This window comes from Bufo bufo, chromosome 8, assembly GCF_905171765.1.
Source record: "Bufo bufo chromosome 8, aBufBuf1.1, whole genome shotgun sequence".
Lineage (NCBI taxonomy): Eukaryota > Metazoa > Chordata > Amphibia > Anura > Bufonidae > Bufo > Bufo bufo.
Window position 1 is genome coordinate 7,432,089 of NC_053396.1, and position 21,309 is coordinate 7,453,397.

The following is a 21,309-nucleotide window of genomic DNA, read 5'->3' on the forward strand; positions in this document are numbered from 1 at the left end:
TCCGCAAGGGTGTGCTCCGGGGAACAGTTGTGGGCCTGTTTGATGTTGCCCGGCTTCTCCCTTTTGCCACCCCACTGCCCCTTCCAGACTGTTGTGGTGCTGCGGATCCCTCCCCCTCTGTACTGCTGTCCTCGCTCGGCTTGCCACTTTCCCAGGTTGGGTCAATGACTTCATCGTCCACCACCTCCTCTTCCACTTCCTCACTCTGCTCATCCTCCTGACTTGTTGACCTAACAACAACCTCAGTTATTGACAACTGTGTCTCATCCTCATCATCAACCTCTTGAGACACTAATTGCCGTTCCCCACCGTCATCTTCTTGTGACTGTGGACAGCGGCGTACCGCCCATATAGGCAGACCACGCAGCTGCTATGGGGCCCGTGGCAGGGGGAAGCCCAAAGCACATGGAAGGCTCAGTCCCCTACATCTGTATTATAGTTATATTGGGCATTAAGGCAGCCCACTTGTCTTCAGTCCTGGGCCCTGCTTTCCCTCTGTTCAGGTAGGTGTGCAGGCCGCTTCATCCTTCCTCCCCTGAGGGGTTAAAAATAATAATAAAAACTCACCTCATCCACTTGATCGCAGCCGGCATCCTCTTCTTTCTTCTTTCTGCAGGACCTGCAAAAGGACCTGCGATGATGTCATCGCGCTCACCATGTGGTGAGCGCAGTGACGTCACCGCAGGTCCTGCTGAATGAAGATAGAAGGTCCTAACTCGCGTCCTACTCTAAGCGTTTCTCTGCTGGACATAAGCCAGCAGTTCCTCAGGAGTCAAGTCCAGAGAAAAGAGCACCAAACAAACAATAATGGATGCTGCACACTGCTGATATTGAGCGTACAGCGAGACGGCCATCATAGTGCCGGTGGCTACGCATCGCTGTACGCTCAATATCAGCAACGTGCAGCATTATTGTTTGTTTGGTGCTCTTTTCCCCCGCGATTGACTCCTGAGGAACTGTTGGCTTATGTCCAGCAGAGAAACGCGTCGAGCAGGACGCGAGTTAGGGAATCAGTTTATCTGTGGACAGCCTCAAAGGGAGGTATACGGATTGTTAGGCAGATGGCACTTCACCTCAAAGCTGGACCCCAGTGAGACGTATGTTAGGCTCAGAGGATTACTGAATGCTAATAGCAGTGGTGCTATATCTCAATAAGGCGACCTGACATCCCCACCTCCAACAAATGGGGGACAGTGTCTGGATATATATCTCTGAGCTATAGCGCTATAGCTGTATGCTGCACAGTATCCAGAGCTTGGTGAAAGGCCCCATCTAGATATAGTCACTATTGGCAGCTAGCCACATTTTAATTAGTAATAACTAGTAAAAGTTTTTTATAGTGGTTGGTTGTGGTGGCTCACTAGCAAGTAGTTAAGGTATGGTGCTGCAAGCTCATATAGAGGGAATCACCCCACCCTCTCTTAAAAGGCAAATGTAGTAATAGGAAAATGAGCGAGCACTCATACACTTGGCAACCAAATTGACATGTGCAGAAAATATTTATTAAATCCCTATAAAATACAAGTAATAAAATTTATAAGAACAATGTAGCAATAATATACAACATTACAGTCACATATATTGTGGTAGATATGATCGATACTATATTTGATAAAAATATTCGATAAAATGAATGGTAGAAAATTCAATGTTGAAATATTCGATAGAATATTCGATACCACTCAATAGTGTCGATAAATTCAATAATATATATCACACCAAAAAACTTCAAGTATATGCTGTTATTTGGGAAAGAGGGGGTATTATTTTCTAGCGCTCTATCCCAATTTGGGAAACTGAATGTCACTGAAAATGTTGTAGGTGTATTCACTGGGAGCGCAATATGTTCTTAAAGTGTCCACAGGAATCCTGATAATGTGAAAAGTCTCTTATAGCATATCCTTTTAAGGTCGATATGAGCTTTGAATCGAAGAAAACTTTAAATCGATATTTGGCTTACCGTCTAGCGTCTGTTGTCTCCCTATTGCTTCAATGGAGCTTTAAATATTTGCCGGCTTATTCAGTTGCTCCATACAGCAAGCTGGTTTAAATTTCGCAGGAGTTCCAAAGATCGCGGGAGTTGGCACTCTGTTCCGCAATTTCCTTTGGTGCAGCTTTCGACGATAAGAATAGTTAATCCTTTACTGTAGAAATTTTCTTCTGTATGGCCATACAGTATTATCGGAGGCTTTTCAATGCAGGTACATCACTTGTTTCACCATACGCGTTACGGGTAGATTCACTCTCCCTTCCTCATTGACCACTGAGGAAGGGAGAGTGAATCTACCCATAACGCGTATTGTCTTCTCAGCTGTTCCATGGCCAGGTGTGTGTTATTCCCCTTGTTATCCCAATTACAATGAGCAGATAAAAGGTCCAGAGGTCACTTCCAGTCTGCTATTTGCATTTGGAATCTGTTGCTGTCAACTCTCAAGATGAGATCCAAAGAGCTGTCACTATCAGTGAAGCCATCATTAGGCTGAAAAATCAAATATTTGATAAGGCTTCTGATCAAATTTCAGTAGAAAATACTAATAATATTTGTATTTTCTACTGAAATAAACTGCATTTGATCAGAAGCCTTATCGTTTGGCGGCCATCAATTGATACCATCTGATATGCGATCCTGGCTAGGGGGGCAGTTGGTCACTGGTGTCTTGAGCTTTATCCTATGACTACCCCCCCTGTGAAGTGAGTACTCTAACCTTCAGAATCACCAACCTCCTGTCAGGAGATTATTCTGTATCATCACCATCATCTGGTATAAGGGGGTATTACTTACCATACCTATCTCCTCCATACTCTTGGGAGTGGCGCCTACTATAGTGTTTTCTTTTTGAGTCACGTCCGGTTGGATCCATTCAGTTGGTTTGGAACCACCAGACGAGATTCATCCAATACTGGTATTTGTCTGTTGGGATTGAAAATTGTTTTTTCACTTCCCTATAACACTTGTGCTTCCTTCCCTTAATAGTTACTGAACGGCACGTAGACGGTGGTGCTATTTTCTTTTTCTTTATCTACACCAGCATCTTCTCCATCCCTCTGGCGCCTTTTCCCCAGGGCTAATAACCCTGGTGGAATCACTCAACCTCTTTTTTCTCTTCTCCTATTGCATGAACAGATCAGGGCATTTCAGCATGAACTGTGTGGGGCCAGGGTCCAGGTCGCAGGTAGTCTGACAAAGGTTTAGACGGATGTTTGAGATGGCTTCTTTGGTAATTACCTTAAAGTCAGACCATGGCAGTAGGTTGTTGTGGCATCCATTATGAGGCTCTGCATAGGTTTTTGGTGTTGTAGATTTGATAGCAGACCGAATAGATGAGAGTTTGTGAAGAAGAGGGCAAATTTCTTACATAGGTCCTTAGAGGATGTGATGTTGGGATTCCGGCACGATGGATTGCATAGACTGTCAACTATGCGGAATAGCTGGGCTGGTTTGTTGGCTGCTTTTGCAATTTCCTGTGATAGAAAAGAGGACTTTTTCTTGTTGATTATTGCCTGATAATTCTTTTGGTGACGAATTAGGGAGTGTTTATCCTTTGAGCGCTGGTGTTTGCGCCATTCTCGTTCTAGTCTGCGTCCCTCTTTCTTTAGCTCCTTTAAGGACTTGTCGAACCATCGCGCATGATGTAATGGTGCGGAGCGTTTGATGCGTAGGCGAGCAATAGAGTCAAAAGGCAGATGATACAAGGCAGTTATATTTATGGACCATGGAGTCGAGGTCTAAGCGGTGTTCTGTTAGTCCATCCAGGTTTAGGTTGTGCTGAAGATGTTGGGGAGATAGACCTTTCAGAGAACGGTATTTTGTGAGATCTTTTGCTTGGCATTTTAGAGCTGGTCCTGCAAGGGAAAAGTGGATAGTGTGACGGTCTGACCAAACTACAGGATTTATTTCCATCTTGGATATTGATAGTCCTGAATGAAATAGGAGGTCCAAGGCATGGCCTCTCTTGTGTGTAGGGAGGTGAACGGCTTGAGAGAAGCCCAGTTCATTCATGGTGAGAAGTAGATCACTCCCTACACTATCTTTCCCTTCCTAAGCACAGCTCTCCCTGACTAACACTGAGCCGAACACGTTTCATCGGCACCCGATGACACGTTCCAGCCAGCCAATCACTGTAATATCAGTAACCAAAATGGCTACGGCATTACAGTGAGGGCAGTACTTACCTGCATGTTTATTGGCTGCTTAGCAGCCAACAAACGTGCGGGGAGGAGACGAGCATATCGCTCGAGCACCGCTATGTGCCGAGCATCGAGATGCTCAAGCTGAACTGGTGTTCGGCCGAGCATGCTCGATCAACATTATTAATAAGCGCCTCCCTCTGGGCTGCTCTGTAGTACAGTAATAAATGCCTGCCTCTGGGCTGTTGGGGAGTACAGTAATGAGCTCCCCCCTCTGGGCTGTCCTATTGTACATTGATAATAAGCTTCTCCCTCTGGGCCATTCTGTAGTGAAGTGATAAGCTCCTCCCTCTGGACTGTTCTAAAGTGTAGTGATAATAAGCTCCTCCCTCTGGGCTGTTGTGGAGTACAGTAATAAGCTTCCCCCTCTGGGCTGTCCTGTAGTACACTAATAATAAGCTCCTCCCTCTGGGCAGTTCTGTAGTTCAGTGATAAGCTCCCCCCTGTGGGATGTCCTGTAGTGCAGTGATAATAAGCTCCTCCCTCTGGGCTGTCATGCAGTGCAGTGATAATAAGCTCCTCTTCTCCTTCCTGTAATTTGATCCTGGCCTCTGCAGCTCTCTCTCTCCTTTGGCTTAGTGTTGCGTCTCTTCCCCTTTGCTGGGGGGTCGGGGATGTTGTGTGGGTCTTGTGTATTTCTTCTGCCAGTGTTACAGGTGTCCATGCGTAATAATCAATAAGAAGTCGTGATGAGGGCAGACATAATTGAAACGATCTGGAATTGCCCACTGTCACGGAGGTATTGGAGGAAGGTTCTGGACCTGATCCACTTATTTGTCTGCATATCTACCAAGAAGCAATGTACTAAAGTGCAGACTCTTGTGTATTGCATCTGTGTCCAAACACGTTAAGGGGAAGACATGAGTGATCATTTATCACCATTTCATCTGGGTCCAAAATCCACCTTGAAATGTCAATTTATGCTGCCGATTTTGTCCTTTTAACTGCATAGGCTGAAATCTGCAGCAAAGTCCAAATGCTGCAAAAGTGAAGCTTAGTCGACCTCTGACCCCATGAAGCTTAGACAAAGTCACATATCTTTATAATTTAAATGTGCATCAAAAAATCAAAATCTTGCTTCATCCTGTATGAAGACAGAAGTCCAAGACCCCTCATGGAGTCGTCTTCAGAGGCAAAGTCCATCAACTTTTCCACTGAGTGGAATAAAATAATCATGTACGCTGCGTTCCAACTTATTATTAAGTGATATTTTAATCAGATTTTCCTAAATGGCAAGTGACAGTATAAGGTTCAAGTCATCAACCGTCAGAGTATAAAATCACATTTTATTGAACAAACTTCCCAATGATAACAGGATGTTTTTCACAAATTAAAAAGCACAAAATGCACTGTTCCTAATTATTCTGCACAACAAGAGTTTCGAGACATTTTATAGGTTGTAAAGAACTGAAAATGGTAATTTCTTGAATTTGCAGCTTTAAGAGGTCACATTTACTTAAATCAAAAGGTATTTCATTCAAAAACATCTTTACAGGCCAAGTTCCATGTTCACATAGGACCCTTCTCTGATATCACCTTCACAATTCTTACATCCATTGACCTTGTAAGTTTTTGGAGAGTTTCTGCTTGAGAATAGCCACCCTGTGGTTTTTATGTGAACTGCCTCCTACCCTCGTAGATATTTTGCTTGGGGAGACTCCAAAGGTTCTCAATAGGGCTGAGGTCATGGATGATGGCCACACCATGGGTTTCTCTCCTTTTATGCCCATAGCAGCCAGTGTGTCGCGGATGGTGTTGCAGAAAGCTGGAACTTATAAATAAACATCCGACTGCCTTGATCACAAACTAAGGAGCATATGGGTGAGCCCTATAAAATCCCTAGAGCTCTCCCTGACTGCTATACCCATGCAAAGGTCTTTATGGTAGACGATTGCATGCCCACGTACCTTATACTGTGTGACACCTGAAAACCCTATAATAGTGAGGGGACACGACCACCGGCTCCCTGCACTTAATACGGACGGAGTCAGGGTCACCTAGAATCAAGCCAGCAAGGAAACACAAATAAAGGAAAAGAACTTATCTGAGGAATCAGCAGTAGCAGCCTCCAGCAGTGAGCAACTCATCCAGGAAGAAGTATAAACCGCAAAGTGAGGCAGTATGGGAGGGAATATAAAGGGAGACAATTAGTGTAAATAGGTGACAGCTGGGACAAGGAAAGGAGATGACAAAGTGAAACCAAACAAAGAACCTCATGCAAGAGGTACAGAAGAACGTCTGCCAGACCTTCTCACAGAACTGGCGGTGACACAGTGACTTAGAGGTCTTCTTTGTAGTATGAGATGGGGCATTGTCAGCATGAAGATTAATTTTGAAGTGGTTAGTCATAATCTCTATATACTTTGCCGAGGTCATTTTCACACTTTCAGGGACCCTAAAGGGCTCTACCAGCTCTATCCCCATGATTCCAGCCAAGACATGACTCCGCCACCTCTTTCCTGGCATCGCAGCCTTGTTGGGACATGGTGGCCATCCACCAACCATCCACTACTCCATCCATCTGGGCCATCCAGGGTTGCACAGCCCTCATCAGTAAACTAGACTGAAAATGAGTCTTCATGTATGTCTGGGCCTCTGCAACCGTTCTGCTTGTGAGCACTAGAGGGTGGCTGAATAGTAGGCTTATGCACAACTGCAGCCTCTGGTGGGTCATACACCTTGAGGTCCACCGGACTCCAGAGGCTTCATGTACCTGTTTGCTGCTTTGTAATGGCATTTTAGCACCTGCTCTCTTAATACAATGAATTTGTTTGGCAGAAACCTTTTGCATAATAATTTGGAACGCGGTGTAAAAATATGGACGTCACTAAACAAAACGCACCAGAACTCCATTGCGAATTGCATCAAATATCTGGATAACATGGCAAGCGCCATTTTTATACAAATTACTGGTATTACAGTAGGCTGTTACCAGTGACATCACTATATTACAGAAGGCTGGTACCGGTGACATCACTACATTACAGGAGGCTGGTACCAGTGACATCACTATATTACAGGAGGCTGGTACTGGTGACATCACTATATTACAGGAGGCCGGTACCGGTGACACCACTACATAACAGGAGGCCGGTACCGGTGACACCACTACATAACAGGAGGCCGGTACCGGTGACACCACTATATTACAGGAGGCTGGTACCGGTGACATCACTACATTACAGGAGGCTGGTACCAGTGACATCGCTACATTACAGTAGGCTGGTACTGGTGACATCACTACATTACAGGAGGCTGGTACTGGTGACATCACTACATTACAGGAGGCCTGTATCGTGGTCCCATGTGGGATAGGAAAAGTAGGAGCGCATCATGTACCCCAAATAAATATGGATACTGTGACTGCGAGCAATACTGTTTGGGTAATGGTAAATTGGAGGGGGATTGGGTACTGAATGTACTGGGGGGGGGCTGTGGCCAGTTATTATTGTGGGTAAATGAAAGGATGTTAGGTGAGAAGAAAAACGGACTCTGATGTGAAGCTTAGAAGATACTGAGTATTTCTTGTGTGGATATTGGATCTGAATCATGAAGGTCGATGGTTTTAAGAAACAATTCCTCTCTGGGTGCAGAGACTGAAGCCGGTACGCCCCAAACATCGCCCCTTTTTCTGAGAGCTTGTAATCAGGGCGGGATTCTTGTATTCTTGTTGTTACAGCACCTTTAGTGGAATCATTATTGTGTGCTTGCAGGACGTGTCTGGACACACTGGGGTCATGCATGAATAGATGTACGCCCATTTGTGGTCTATATCTGTCGTAGATACGGTCCCAAGGGGGATTTGCAGCAGAATCTGCGACTTCTTCCCTATCCACACCACGTACACCAGTTCTAAAAAAGGGGGCACGGCGTGGGGGCCAGCCGCCTGTCTCATTTTCCTTTTCTACGCCTGTTTAAGGCGTAGGAAATTATCTAAATCTCCTCCACTGAGGGTGCTGGCGTAGATACAGGCCAGCGGGCGATGCGCCTCTACATAACTTAGACGCATCAAGCGCCGGACAGCGGTGTGCCGGCGGCAGATGGCTATTAGACAGATCGATCTGCTGCCAGCATGCTGAAAGATCAGGACTGCCTGATGAACGGGCGTTTGCTCATTCATCGGGCATTTAGAGGCAGCATTAGACTGCCAGATTATCAGTGACGAGCGCTCATATACCCTTAAGGCCCCTTTCTAAAGAGCGTGACGGATTGGCTCCGGCTGCGTTCAGTAAAAACTCGCACCATTTTGTCAGTTTTGTCTGCAATTACGTTCAGTTGTTCAGTTTTTTCCGTGCGGGTGCAATGCGTTTTGATGCATTTTTCACGCGCGTGATAAAAAACTGAAGGTTTACAAACAACATCTCCTAGCAACCATCAGTGAAAAACGCATCATATCCGCACTTGCTTGCGGATGTGATGCGTTTTTCACTGAAGCCCCATTCACTTCTATGGGGTCAGGGCTGCGTAAAAAACGCAGACTATAGAACATGCTGCATTTTTCACACAACGAAGAACTGATGCGTGAAAATTAAAAACGCTCATATACACAGACCCATTCAAATAAATGGGTCAGGATTCAGTGCGGGTGCTAGGCGTTCACGTCACGCATTGCACTCGTTTGTGTGAAAGGGCCTAAGTGAGGGCCCATAGCTTAGCAGTTGCAATCTTCTAGAAGGCACATGCTCTTGGCGGTTTCACTCAGAGAGTCAAGCTGCCGTATTAGGCACAACCGCCATACTGACGAGCCAATGTGTGAGTGACTTGCAGGAATGCCTAGGCTCCTTTCATTGTCATGATCCCGGGGGACCTAGAGTTCAGGCTCGCACCATCAATAGAAATGGCTTGTCCTAACGAGGTATCTGGCCGATTCCGCTTTCCCACTGAAGATGTAGGCACTCTGGGTCAAACCGAGCATGCATGTTTATGGGGCGCTTCTTCGGCTGACATCTATTGAACCTGTATGTCCGGCAAATCTTTCGTTATCATTTATAGGGTCCTGGCAACCATAATACACAGGAGTTACCTACACATCCTATAGAGAGCTGCAAGGGGTAAAATCCACAGCAATTCTGCAACAAATCCCCATATTTTGTGTCAGATTAGATTGTGGTGTATACTTCCAGTCCATGTGGACTCGCCCTTTACAGCAGCTAATGCAGTGTCCTCCAGGATAGCCCCACTTGTAGATTTAGGCATTAAAGTGCAAATTACATTTAGCATAAAACAGGTCCCAGAGATTGGGAGGACCTTGGGGATGGTTGATGTTTGTCCTCTGCACACACAACAGATACCGGAAGAAGAGGCGGAATTAATTAGGCCAGAACCAGCAAATTACCACTTACTTCCCTGAACGAGGCGTTTTACAGGTTGAACTTTCATGTTTTGGAAGAGCTAAATGTCACCACACCCTACTTCTCATCTGAAGGGCCAGATATTCAGGTTTCTTGAGGTGGGGTTGGAAGCCAAAATCAGGTAAATGGTAAAAGGTTTTACGGGCAGATGCAACGTCTCCCCTTTTTCAAAACCACTCCTGTTTATTTTTTGCTTCCGAAACAAACTCACCAAGCAGATCTGAAAGCTCCAAGAGCCGGTTACTACAGCGGACACATCCGTACATAAGAGCTGCCGTGATCATGGAGAAACGTAAGTATTATAAGAAGTTCACGAGAGATGGATACATTCAGTTACAAAATGATAAAATAATTTCTATAAAAGCAATTAGAAAAATCTGTAATTTTTATCACTTACTGTATCTTCCTAGAATATCTTTTGTTATGTTTTACTGTAAATGTGTCTATTCCTTCCATGTGGTTTTATAATAATATTTATATTCATAAAATGGATTTGTATTTGGATTATTCTTATTTATTATAGGGTTTTTTTCTACTCTGGGAATATTGTTTCTATCTGTCATTGATTGCCCTTAACCCTTTCATGACCAAGGGTCATTGATGCCCCAGTGTCCAGGTCAAAATTTACAAATCTGACACATGCGTCACTTTATGTGGTAATTGCTTTGGAACACTTTCATTTATCCGGGCCATTCTGAGATTGTTTTCTCGTGACACATTGTACTTCATGATAGTCATAAATTTGACTCTGGATTGATTTTTACTCTGGGAATATTGTTTCTATCGGTCATTGATTGCCCCACGTTCTGAACCCTTAGTGAGGGTTCACATCAGCGTTATGTATTCCGTTATAAGCATGTTATAATGGAAAGCCATAGCGGAAAATAACGGAATCCATATAATGCATTATATAGAGAGCAGCTCGGATACACCTCCCACTGCGCTGTGCATTATATAGAGAGCAGCTCGGATACACCTCCCACTGCGCTGTGCATTATATAGAGAACAGCTCGGATACACCTCCCACTGCACTGTGCATTATATAGAGAGCAGCTCGGATACACCTCCCACTGCGCTGTGCATTATACAGAGAACAGCTCGGATACACCTCCTACTGCGCTGTGCATTATATAGAGAACAGCTCGGATACACCTCCCACTGCGCTGTGCATTATATAGAGAACAGATCGGATACACCTCCCACTGCGCTGTGCATTATATAGAGAACAGCTCGGATACACCTCCCACTGCGCTGTGCATTATATAGAGAACAGATCGGATACACCTCCCACTGCGCTGTGCATTATATAGAGAACAGCTCGGATACACCTCCCACTGCGCTGTGCATTATATAGAGAACAGCTCGGATACACCTCCCACTGCGCTGTGCATTATACAGAGAACAGCTCGGATACACCTCCTACTGCGCTGTGCATTATATAGAGAACAGCTCGGATACACCTCCCACTGCGCTGTGCATTATATAGAGAACAGATCGGATACACCTCCCACTGCGCTGTGCATTATATAGAGAACAGCTCGGATACACCTCCCACTGCGCTGTGCATTATATAGAGAACAGCTCGGATACACCTCCCACTGCGCTGTGCATTATATAGAGAGCAGCTCGGATACACCTCCCACTGCACTGTGCATTATATAGAGAGCAGCTCGGATACACCTCCCACTGCGCTGTGCATTATATAGAGAACAGATCGGATACACCTCCCACTGCGCTGTGTATTATATAGAGAACAGCTCGGATACACCTCCCACTGCACTGTGCATTATATAGAGAGCAGCTTGGATACACCTCCCACTGCGCTGTGCATTATATAGAGAACAGCTCGGATACACCTCCCACTGCGCTGTGTATTATATAGAGAACAGCTCGGATATTCTCACACCGTCCTGAACGTTCCCTGCTCTGCAGACTCCCAGGTAATGGTGCCACACAGTGGTATTAAAGAGACCAACTCCCCGCTCCTTTTGCACACAGACACCAGGGAAGGTGCGAGGTCACCAGCAAGGAGAGGGCCCGGGCCACTTGTGCAGCAACCAGATTACAGGTAGCTTGGATAAACCGCTTGTTTGCATTAGCTCCCTCTGCTGGTCAAGTGGGAAACATGGAATATTATTATTTCATTTTTCATATTTCCAAAAAGGTGAAAACTAAAAAAAATAATCTTTCTCGTGCATGGCATTGGGGGACACAGCACCATGGGTATATGTCCAACTACCACTAGGAGGCGACACTAGACATAAAGTGTTGGCTCCTCCCCGTTGGGCTATACCCTCTCCACAGACACTAGGCAGCTCAGTCTTGTTCTAGTGTCCATAGGAGGCAGACCTGACCTGCTTTTTTGTGCAGGTCATCCTGCTACTTTTTTATTTTATTTTTTCTTTAATAATTTTTTCTTTCTCTGCAGGTTTCGGCCTGCGGCAGGGGTGGCTCCATCGTGTTCCACTTTAGTTGTCCCCCTGCGGGCGCGTACTCAGGTACCTGGCAGCCACCCAGTCCCCAAATCTGCTTCCGCAGTGGAATTCCGGCAGTCCCACGGTTCCCGTGTTGAGTCCGCCGAGGGGGTGGTTACTGCCGCGCCTGAAGACGTCTGAGGGTGAGTATGTTAGATTAGGGATCCCACCCTCCTTCCCGGGCCTGGACGCGTTCCCCCCTCATGTTCCCTACCCGGATACATGATACAGCTTTTATTGCTGTGTGGGACAATGCCTTGCCTCTGATAAGCTGATTTGCCTCTGCTACATAGTTTGTGGGTTTTTTCTCTCAGCTGTATCCTGGCCCCTGAAGCCCCTGGCCTTCAGTTTTTTCTCTCCCTGGGGGTCTCTTCCTCAGTTCTCTCCCCTACCTGGCCCCCGTTCGTCGCGGCAATTCTGGGGCACTATCGCGGTCGCGGCCGTTCGCTCCCGGCCGCGCTCCATTACTTTAGTCCCCGGCTTTTCGGGCCTACTAGGCAGCAACTCCCCGCCCACTTTCTCTCTTCCCGGGCTTACTCCGTCTCCTCCCCTCCGTGGGGGGAGCCTGGGAGGGGCCTCTTCTGCCTGCCAAGCCGGCCCCAGGTTCTCCGCTCTCTCCCTGAGGGGCGGTTCTTTCTCTGGCTGTCGGCTCCTTCTTTCTCCGGTCGCCGGCTCCTGCTATCTCCGGTCGCCATCTTCTGCGCTGGGTGCGCTGCACAGTTTCTGGGGTCCGGAAGGCAGCCTCTGGCTGAATTGCTCCACAGGCCCCTTCCCTCTCTCCCCTCTCTATTGCTGCATTCTCCTGCAGCCCTGCTATATAGCTGCTGCAGCACCTCTTAGGAATTGTTGTTTCCGGGGTCAGATAGGTCAGCCCTGCTGCTCTATGGGGCCTCCTCTCCCAGCCTCCGTATCGGATCGCCACGATTTTTGTGCGTCCGTTGTCTACGGAGGTTTCCACGTGGTCGCCTTGTCCCCCCTCCCACCCTTTTGTGATAGGGGCCCCCCCCTCCCGCGCGAATGGGCTCCCTCCATGGCGATCCTTCAGTCCCTGGCGGATTCGCTGGAGCGCTACCTACAAATTGCGGTCTCCTTCCCCCCTGAGCCACGCGCACGCTAAGATACAGGGTCACGCAAGGAGTAGCCCATGGACCACCCTTGGGTGGTCTCAACTAGCTTCCACCCCTCCCCGGCATCCTCGGGTCCCCCAGGACAGGCCGGAGGCTGGTGACGAAGCCTTCTCTGTCAGTTGCCTCTGGGGACACCTCTGCACCGATTCCCTTGGAACAGAGCATCAGGCGGTCTTCCACCGTGCAGAATCCCTCTGCGTGGTCAAGTCAAACGTGCATGGTGGTACCTACCCTACCAGGTTTGGTGCCCCTTTAGTGGACTTCCGGATGGCGCCCTCCTGCCTGCACAGGTAATTACCGCACAGGTAAGGCAGCCGTCACCGTGCTTAGCAACTGGGACACCTACGCGATGTCTCTGGTATGTACGCCCTCGTAGGCTGTGCACGACAGACCTTCCTGGTTCCCCTATCCAGGGGCTATGTTCTAGGCAAGCTGATAATTCAGGCAAACGCCACTTGTAGGGTTGGCTCCCCTTCTCGGCCTCTAAAGGTTCTTTTGTAATGCCTGTACCAGAGAATACAGGCCGGCTTCTATGCCGTGGCGATTACATCTGTCTGTTTCCAGCTGCCTTGTTACTTTCATAGGTAGAGTTCCTGCTGACTGGTTAGGTGTTCCATGCGGCACTATTTCCCCCTACCGGGCGAGACACACAGGCCGCCTTCAATTGCCGTAGCAATTGCACCTGTCTGTTTCCAGCCACCTTGCTCCCTTCTTGGGTAGAGTCCCTTACACCATCTCCTGATGCTGTATCCAGTATCCCTGGCGGGCTCTATTGTTCCGTGCGGCACTATTTCTCCCTTCTCGGCGAGATATAGAGGCCACTCTCAATTGCTGTGCAATTGCCTCTGTTTGGTTCTAGTGGGCACCAGGCTGCCACCTCGTGCCCTTCATTTTTATTTAACTTCTCTATCTCCAGGAGCTGTTGCCGTTGCTTCTGTCTGGCCTTATGGTGTACCTTGCGGCACTATTTCTCCCTTACCGGACGAGATATTGAGGCCACTTTGTAGTGCCGTTGCCACTGCAACCTCAGTGCACCAAACAACCATCTTACTCCCTTCTTAGGTGAGTTCCTGCACCGTCTCTGATGCTGCAGCCGTTACACCTGTCGGGCTCTATGGTGTGCCATGCGGCCCTATTTCCCTCTTTTTAGGTGAAATAGAGGGCATTCTTCAGTTGCCATTGCACTTACCTAGTTGTGGTGTGCACCTGTCGTTCCTTGTGGTACCGTGCGGCCCTATTTTTCCCTTCCCGAGCGAAATATAGGTGCCATAGCTAACGTGGCAGCCGTTGCATTTCTCTGGTCCTAGGGTGCTTTATGTGGCCACATCGCTCTAATCTTAGACCTAGTACCTCGGCCATCTCCAGATGCTGTACCCATTGCACCGGTCTGGTCGTATCTCTGCACTACACAGCCTCATTTCTACCTTACAGGTTGAGGACCTGTACCTTCCAAATGCGGTCGCATTCCTGGATGCTGTGGCTTTGTTTCCTCCCTCCTTAGTGTGCAACATGCAGCCACTTTACCTCGGTTTTGGGTGTGTATTTTTAGTCCCCACGTGCTGGGCCCTATGGTGCAATCTGTGGCCCATACAGTTTCTGTATTACTGGGTGCTTCCTTCCCTGGGCTCTAATCTGTGCTGCGGATGTTGGTTACTTCCCTTTTCGGCATCCTGGTTCAGCACGAACATGGTAGCCATATCTGGCAGGGGTGGGCCAGCCCAACCTCCTCCTTGTCGGTCTTTTACTACTTCTGGTGTACCCAGTATATGACTGATCTGTTCTGATCTGGTGGGTGGTCCACATACAACCACGCTCCCTACACTATGGCCTGGTGGTTGTTGTTTTTTGTGCTAGGGTTGCCATTGCCATTCTTATCAAATACTACTTCCGGCTGCACTCCGCGTTCCACATATTATAAAGGAGTGTCCGCGTTGTTTTCTATTACAGGGCGGACCATTCCTCGTGGAGTACAGTGATCTCCACTGGATCTTCTCCTTGTTGGGATACGTAGCTTGCTGAGCACCGGCCGCTGCAGCAGTTTTCGGCCATCACTGGATGTCCTCCGCCACACGGAATCCTCCTGGGGTCAGCGATATATCCTCGCTGGACATCCTCCCTGATGAGTCAGGGACAGAACCACTGAGCGCCACACACCTGCCTGGTAGGTGAATTTTCTGCTGATTGCTCTGACATAGGACAGGGTTCCGTAGTTCCTTCTGGGTCCGGGTGTTCCCTTATATTCTCTGCTTAGTTGTACTATCTAACAGAGGGCAGTCCTTTGGGACCTTGCTATTGTCTGCGCCCATCTGGTACTCTCTCCCCCTGGGAGCCTTCTGTATGTCGGTCGCAGCTGGTTCCTACATTTCGTGTAGTCACTCCCGTTTCTTTTATAGCGACTTCGCCATTCCTTATGCATATGGGCGTCTGTGGTTTTAGTGGTACAACCCAAGCCGCTGTATTTGCCCTCCCCGGGACAATGTATGCAGATTGCTAGCCACTATTCTTTGAATGGCTAGTTGTCTATGGCCAATTCCTTCCCATCGGATGGTTCTTTTCATTTTTTCTTGGATATTCCAATAGCTTTTTGGACCTCATGGGATTCATGTCTGTCTTCCCATCCTCCCACTTCAAGTACCTGGTGTTGAGTGGTTTAGTGCTACGGTTTGCATTTCCACCTTATGGTCTCCTTCGGGATGGACTCCTCCTGTTTGTAGAGCCTTCCTCCTTAGACTGTTGGGAGTACTCTCCTTCTCCTCCCATGTCTCTCAGTCCAGTGTGTCCCTGCTGAGATTTCCTTGCCCTGCATCTCCCTGATACTTCATTTGGCCGGAGTTTCTCCGGTCTTGCGCTTCTCAGCGATTATTTTATTTTCAGGGGCTCGTTCCTCGTCTCCTGGTTTTGGGATGCAGGTCTTCTCTTATTTTTTTCTTTTCACCTGGCCTTTACTTCCTACCCCCTCCCTTTCCAAGGGTTGGCGGTTTCACTTAGCGCCTTTGGGAGTTTTCTCTTTCCAATAGGACGTTTAACTTCATCACCTGCTTCGCGGTGGGGGGAGTCCTGCTCCCTTCATATGTGAGCCTTGCTATGGCTTCCCTCTCTCCAGGGTGCCCCTGCTGAGATTTCCTGGGCTTGCATCTGGTTCCCTTCTTCCCTGATAATGAGTTTCGCCAGAGTTTCTCCGGTCTTGTGCTTCTCAGCGATATTTTGTTTTCAGAGGCTCGTTCCTCGTCTCCTGGTTGGGGATGCAGGTCTTGTCTTTTCTCTTTTCCTGGTTTTTACCTACGACCCCCTCCCCTTCCAGGGGTTGGCGGTTTCCCTTAGCGCCTTTAGGATCTTTTCCTTTCAATAGGGCGCTTAGCTTTTTCACCGGCTTTGCGGTGAGGGTAGGACCTGCTCCACTCACATGTGAGCCTTGCTATAGCTTCACTCTCTCGTTTGGCCTTCAGTGATTCCAATTTCCCTTGCTCCCCTGGCCCTTCAGGGGTTGACCTCAGGGTGTTTGTGCTTTCGCCTGAGACAATTGGGATGTTGGGTAGATCCGATACACGGTGCTGTCCTACTTTCCCTCCAGCCTTCGGCTGAGCTGGGTGTTCCTTTGCCTTCTCCTTTTGGGACCTTCTCCCAGGCATTTGTCCTGGGGTGCTGGCAGTCGTCACTGTGGCCTCCTTGGAGTTTCTCCCTTGTTATGAGGCTTCCTGCCTATTCCGTGCTTTTCTCCTGTTGGGTCACATGGTTCTTCCGCACCTGTATGCCCACAGGTGGCATGGTTGTTCTTCCCACCCTCGGGGACTGCTTTGGGACGTCCCATGGTGCTGTGTCCCCCAATGCCATGCACGAGAAAATTTGATTTTTTGTACTCACCGTAAAATCCTTTTCTCGTAGTAGGCATTGGGGGACACAGATCCCTCCCTATGTTGTTTTACTTCAGCTTCTCCGGGCTGGTCTCTTGATCTTTCCCGGTACGGGAGTTGTTGGTTCCTTGCCTTTCTTCTCTCTCCTACTGCTTTTGGTACAAACTGAGCTGCCTAGTGTCTGTGGAGAGGGTATAGCTCAACGGGGAGGAGCCAACACTTTATGTCTAGTGTCGCCTCCTAGTGGTAGTTGGACATATACCCATAGTGCTGTGTCCCCCAATGCCTACTACGAGAAAAGGATTTTACGGTGAGTACAAAAAATCCAATTTTAAAATTGACAAAATCTTAAAAAATTGCATGAAAGATTCCTTTCAACTTTTTCACTGATAAGAGGATAAAAAGCACCGTCTTTTTGAAAAGTTCTTAAAGGATAACTGTCATATTTTTCTTATTATGTAATTGGATTGGTCAGACTAAGTTTACCTTAGTTCCCTAGTTACTACTTTTGTATAGGTATTGAATTACCTAGTAATTGCAGCACGTTCTCTCCTCCCCCAGGCATTTCAGTAGTGCGGACAAAACAGCGTTGCTAGGTGTCCTCCGTCTCCTATCTTCTATATACAGAAGGCGGAGGATGTAGTAGAGGGCAGTCCCGAACGCTGCGTGCGAACTCCCATCGGGCCGGGATAGTGCCAATATTCGCGATAAAAATGTTTAAGTCTGGAGAAAGCCGATTGGTTGGGGTGAGGCTGCGCGTTCCCGAGGTGAGCTGAATGAATTCTGGGTAGTTAGTGAGGGAGGTCTTAGCCTCAGGGTAAGGACATCGCCGGGCATCTTGAGAAGATAAGAATAGGTTGGCCGGCACTTGCTTGCTGCACGGGACAGGACCGGTTCCACGTGTATTAGAATGAAGAGTCCCAGCAGACGTGACTTGAATGCTCATCAAAAATGTATTGCCAAATAACAATATGTCCCAATATAGGACACATTATTATTTGGCAATAAATTCTTTATGAGCATTCAAGTCACGTCTGCTGGGACTCTTCATTCTAATCTTGAGAAGATAGTCAGGAAGACGTCTTGTGAGGAGCGGTTGCTATGGACGGAATCTTATTAAACAAGTGGAATGTGAACACAATAATTAGTGATTACGGATCACCACCACAGCAACAACGACATATATGAAAATTGAATTTTGAGTGAAAATATGACGGTTATCCTTTAACTCTCTGGATCAGTAACAAGTTTAACAAAACCAGATTTGTGGACTTTTTATGTTCCACTAGGTTTACACAATAAACCCACTACATGGATGAGCGAATTGACTTCGCATGAAACATCCAAAGTCGATTCGCATAAAACGTAGTTTTAATGCCGTGGCTGCCCACCGAGATAACCTTCCGTAGGACGACTTGCAGCGTTTGTCTTTATCACTTTGAAGTTACTGTATATAAGGGCTGGAAAAAAAATGAATTCTTTTATTTTTTTTTTTTTTTTTTACATAGTTCACCATGTGTGTTGAGTTGTTAGGTGACATGGCGGTACTCATTCTTTTCTTTCCATCATAAAGCATTTTGTAAAGGAAAAAAAGTATTTTTTTTAATGTTTTTATTTGGCACATTTATGGGCACTGATGGGGTGACAGCCCCCCCCCTCCCCCCCTCTCTAAACCACTGAGGTTAAGGCAGGCTTTGGGCGTCATTAGGCTGGCAAGCACTTGCTACAGTACCTGTCACTAAGTGGTTAAAGCTAATGGCTCTTTAGGGTCATGACCCCACAGCGCTGCCGCTTTTTTATTGTGCAGCCATTAACTCCTTCTGGACCTCTGTTGTAGATGTACAGCCGAAGCCGGTCTTTGAAGATGGTGCCTGCTCGCGAGCGCCAGTGGTGTAGCGTGGGTAGCCAGCACCCGGGGCAAGCCAAGTATTGCGCTCCCCCCCCCCCAACCTGTGACCACGCCCCTTTTTTTAAAACAAATAATGTAGTAGATGTCACCTGCAGTCCTATGTAACACCACAGATAACACAGAGATAACTCTCTGAGTACAGATAATGTAGTAGATGTCACCTGCAGTCCTATGTAACACTCCAGATAACACAGTGATAACTCTGAGTACAGATAATGTAGTAGATGTCACCTGCAGTCCTATGTAACACTCCAGATAACACAGTGATAACTCTGAATACAGATAATGTAGTAGATGTCACCTGCAGTCCTATGCAACACCACAGATAACACAGTGATAACTCTCTGAGTACAGATAATGTAGTAGATGTCACCTGCAGTCCTATGTAACACTCCAGATAACACAGTGATAACTGTCTGAATACAGATAATGCAGTAGATGTCACCTGCAGTCCTATGTAACACTCCAGATAACACAGTGATAACTGTCTGAATACAGATAATGCAGTAGATGTCACCTGCAGTCCTATGTAACACCACAGATAACAGTGATAACTCTGAATACAGATAATGTAGTAGATGTCACCTGCAGTCCTATGTAACACCACAGATAACACAGTGATAACTCTCTGAGTACAGATAATGTAGTAGATGTCGCCTGCAGTCCTATGTAACACCACAGATAACACAGTGATAACTCTCTGAGTACAGATAATGTAGTAGATGTCGCCTGCAGTCCTATGTAACACCACAGATAACACAGTGATAACTCTGAATACAGATAATGTAGTAGATGTCACCTGCAGTCCTATGTAACACCACAGATAACACAGTGATAACTCTGAGTACAGATAATGTAGTAGATGTCGCCTGCAGTCCTATGTAACACCACAGATAACACAGTGATAACTCTGAGTACAGATAATGTAGTAGATGTCGCCTGCAGTCCTATGTAACACCACAGATAACACAGTGATAACTGTCTGAGTACAGATAATGTAGTAGATGTCACCTGCAGTCCTATGTAACACCACAGATAACACAGTGATAACTCTCTGAATACAGATAATGTAGTAGATGGATGTGAGGCCCCAGAATTCAGAACACGCACAGTGTGAGCTGAGGTCTGGGGCCAGGATGCAGCAGGGTCGGCCATATTCTCAATCTACTCCCCCAACCCTACCGTGAAACAGATATGTGGATGGACATTATTATATACAGGAGAATACAGCACCACATACCTCATCCATCCAGTGACATCTCCTGTGATGTAGACTTTCCTCAACGTCTTCATTCGGAAAAAGGAAATACCGCCGTGATACCTTCTTTCAGCCGCATCTTGACTCTGCCAAGTTTATCACAGAAAATATTTTTAGATTCCTTACTTTACTATTGGCCTCTCCCTCCTGGTGCCTCAACACTGTCATCCTGCAGCTACCCCCAATACTGTGCGAGCGTGTGCATATTATTTTTCACCTAGGCCCCCAACAATAATAATCCTCCATTATCAACCCCTTCGCTAAGAGCCCCATACATGTACGACGCTGGAGCGATGTGCAGCGGGCGCCATGGCCGGCAGGTCTCTGCCGTTTCATACAGCAGAGACCTGCGGCTAATTACCATGACCGGCAATAATGCAGATCGCTGTCTCCGGTGACCCGATAACCCGGAATAGGATGGTGATCGGTGGTGTGATAATACACCACCAATCACCATCCTTAGATCCTGAGAGGTGATGGTGACATCACCTCTCAGGATCGCTTCCTATTGGCTGCAAAGGTGGGCGGGGGTTAAACTTCCCCCAGCTCTGCTCCTCCACACTGCGTCCTGGAGCCGCGGAGAGAGGAGCCTCGTGGATCTATGCCCAGCACCCCCCATCTGAGCCACCACAGTGCCATCTGGCACTAAAAAGGTACTTTGGGACAGGTTTAGGGACAGCTTAGATTAGGCAGGGTGAGTTTAGGGGGAAAAATATATATATTGTTTTTCAGCATCACTCAGCTGTGTGACCCTAGACCCCCCCCAGTGGTGCTGCCGCTTGCCCCCCTGAGCGCTACAGACCGCTGATCAGCGAGTTTGAATATTTTTTTATTTTTTCACTTTATTTTTTATTTTGTTTGGCTGTTAATGGAAAAAATGGATTAAAATGGAAATTTGCCCAAAAATTTAAATTCTGAAATTTCATCTCCATTAGCCAATAACTCTTGTGGAACACCTAAAGGGTTAACAAAGTTTGTAAAATCTGTTTTAAATACCTTGAGGGGTGTAGTTTCCAAAATAGGGTCATTTTTGGGTGGTTTCTATTATGTAAGCCTCACAAAGTGACTTCAGACCTGAACTGGTCCTTAAAAAGTGGGTTTTGGAAAATTTCTGAAATTTCTAAACTACTAAGCCTTGTAACGTCTCCAAA

At 47.1% G+C, this 21,309-nt stretch overlaps 1 protein-coding gene across 2 annotated transcripts in view; it reads left to right on the forward strand.

Annotated features, from left to right (window-relative positions):
- The first annotated feature begins 9,667 nt into the window (after window positions 1-9,667).
- LOC120977362 (histo-blood group ABO system transferase-like) overlaps window positions 9,668-21,309 on the forward strand; it is a 50,257-nt gene continuing 38,615 nt past the window's right edge. For both annotated transcript variants that reach the window (XM_040405287.1, XM_040405288.1), the window contains exon 1: window positions 9,668-9,831. In XM_040405287.1, coding sequence (XP_040261221.1) covers window positions 9,822-9,831 — 10 coding nt within the window. In that variant the 5' untranslated portion in view covers window positions 9,668-9,821. The remainder of the gene's footprint in view (window positions 9,832-21,309) is intronic.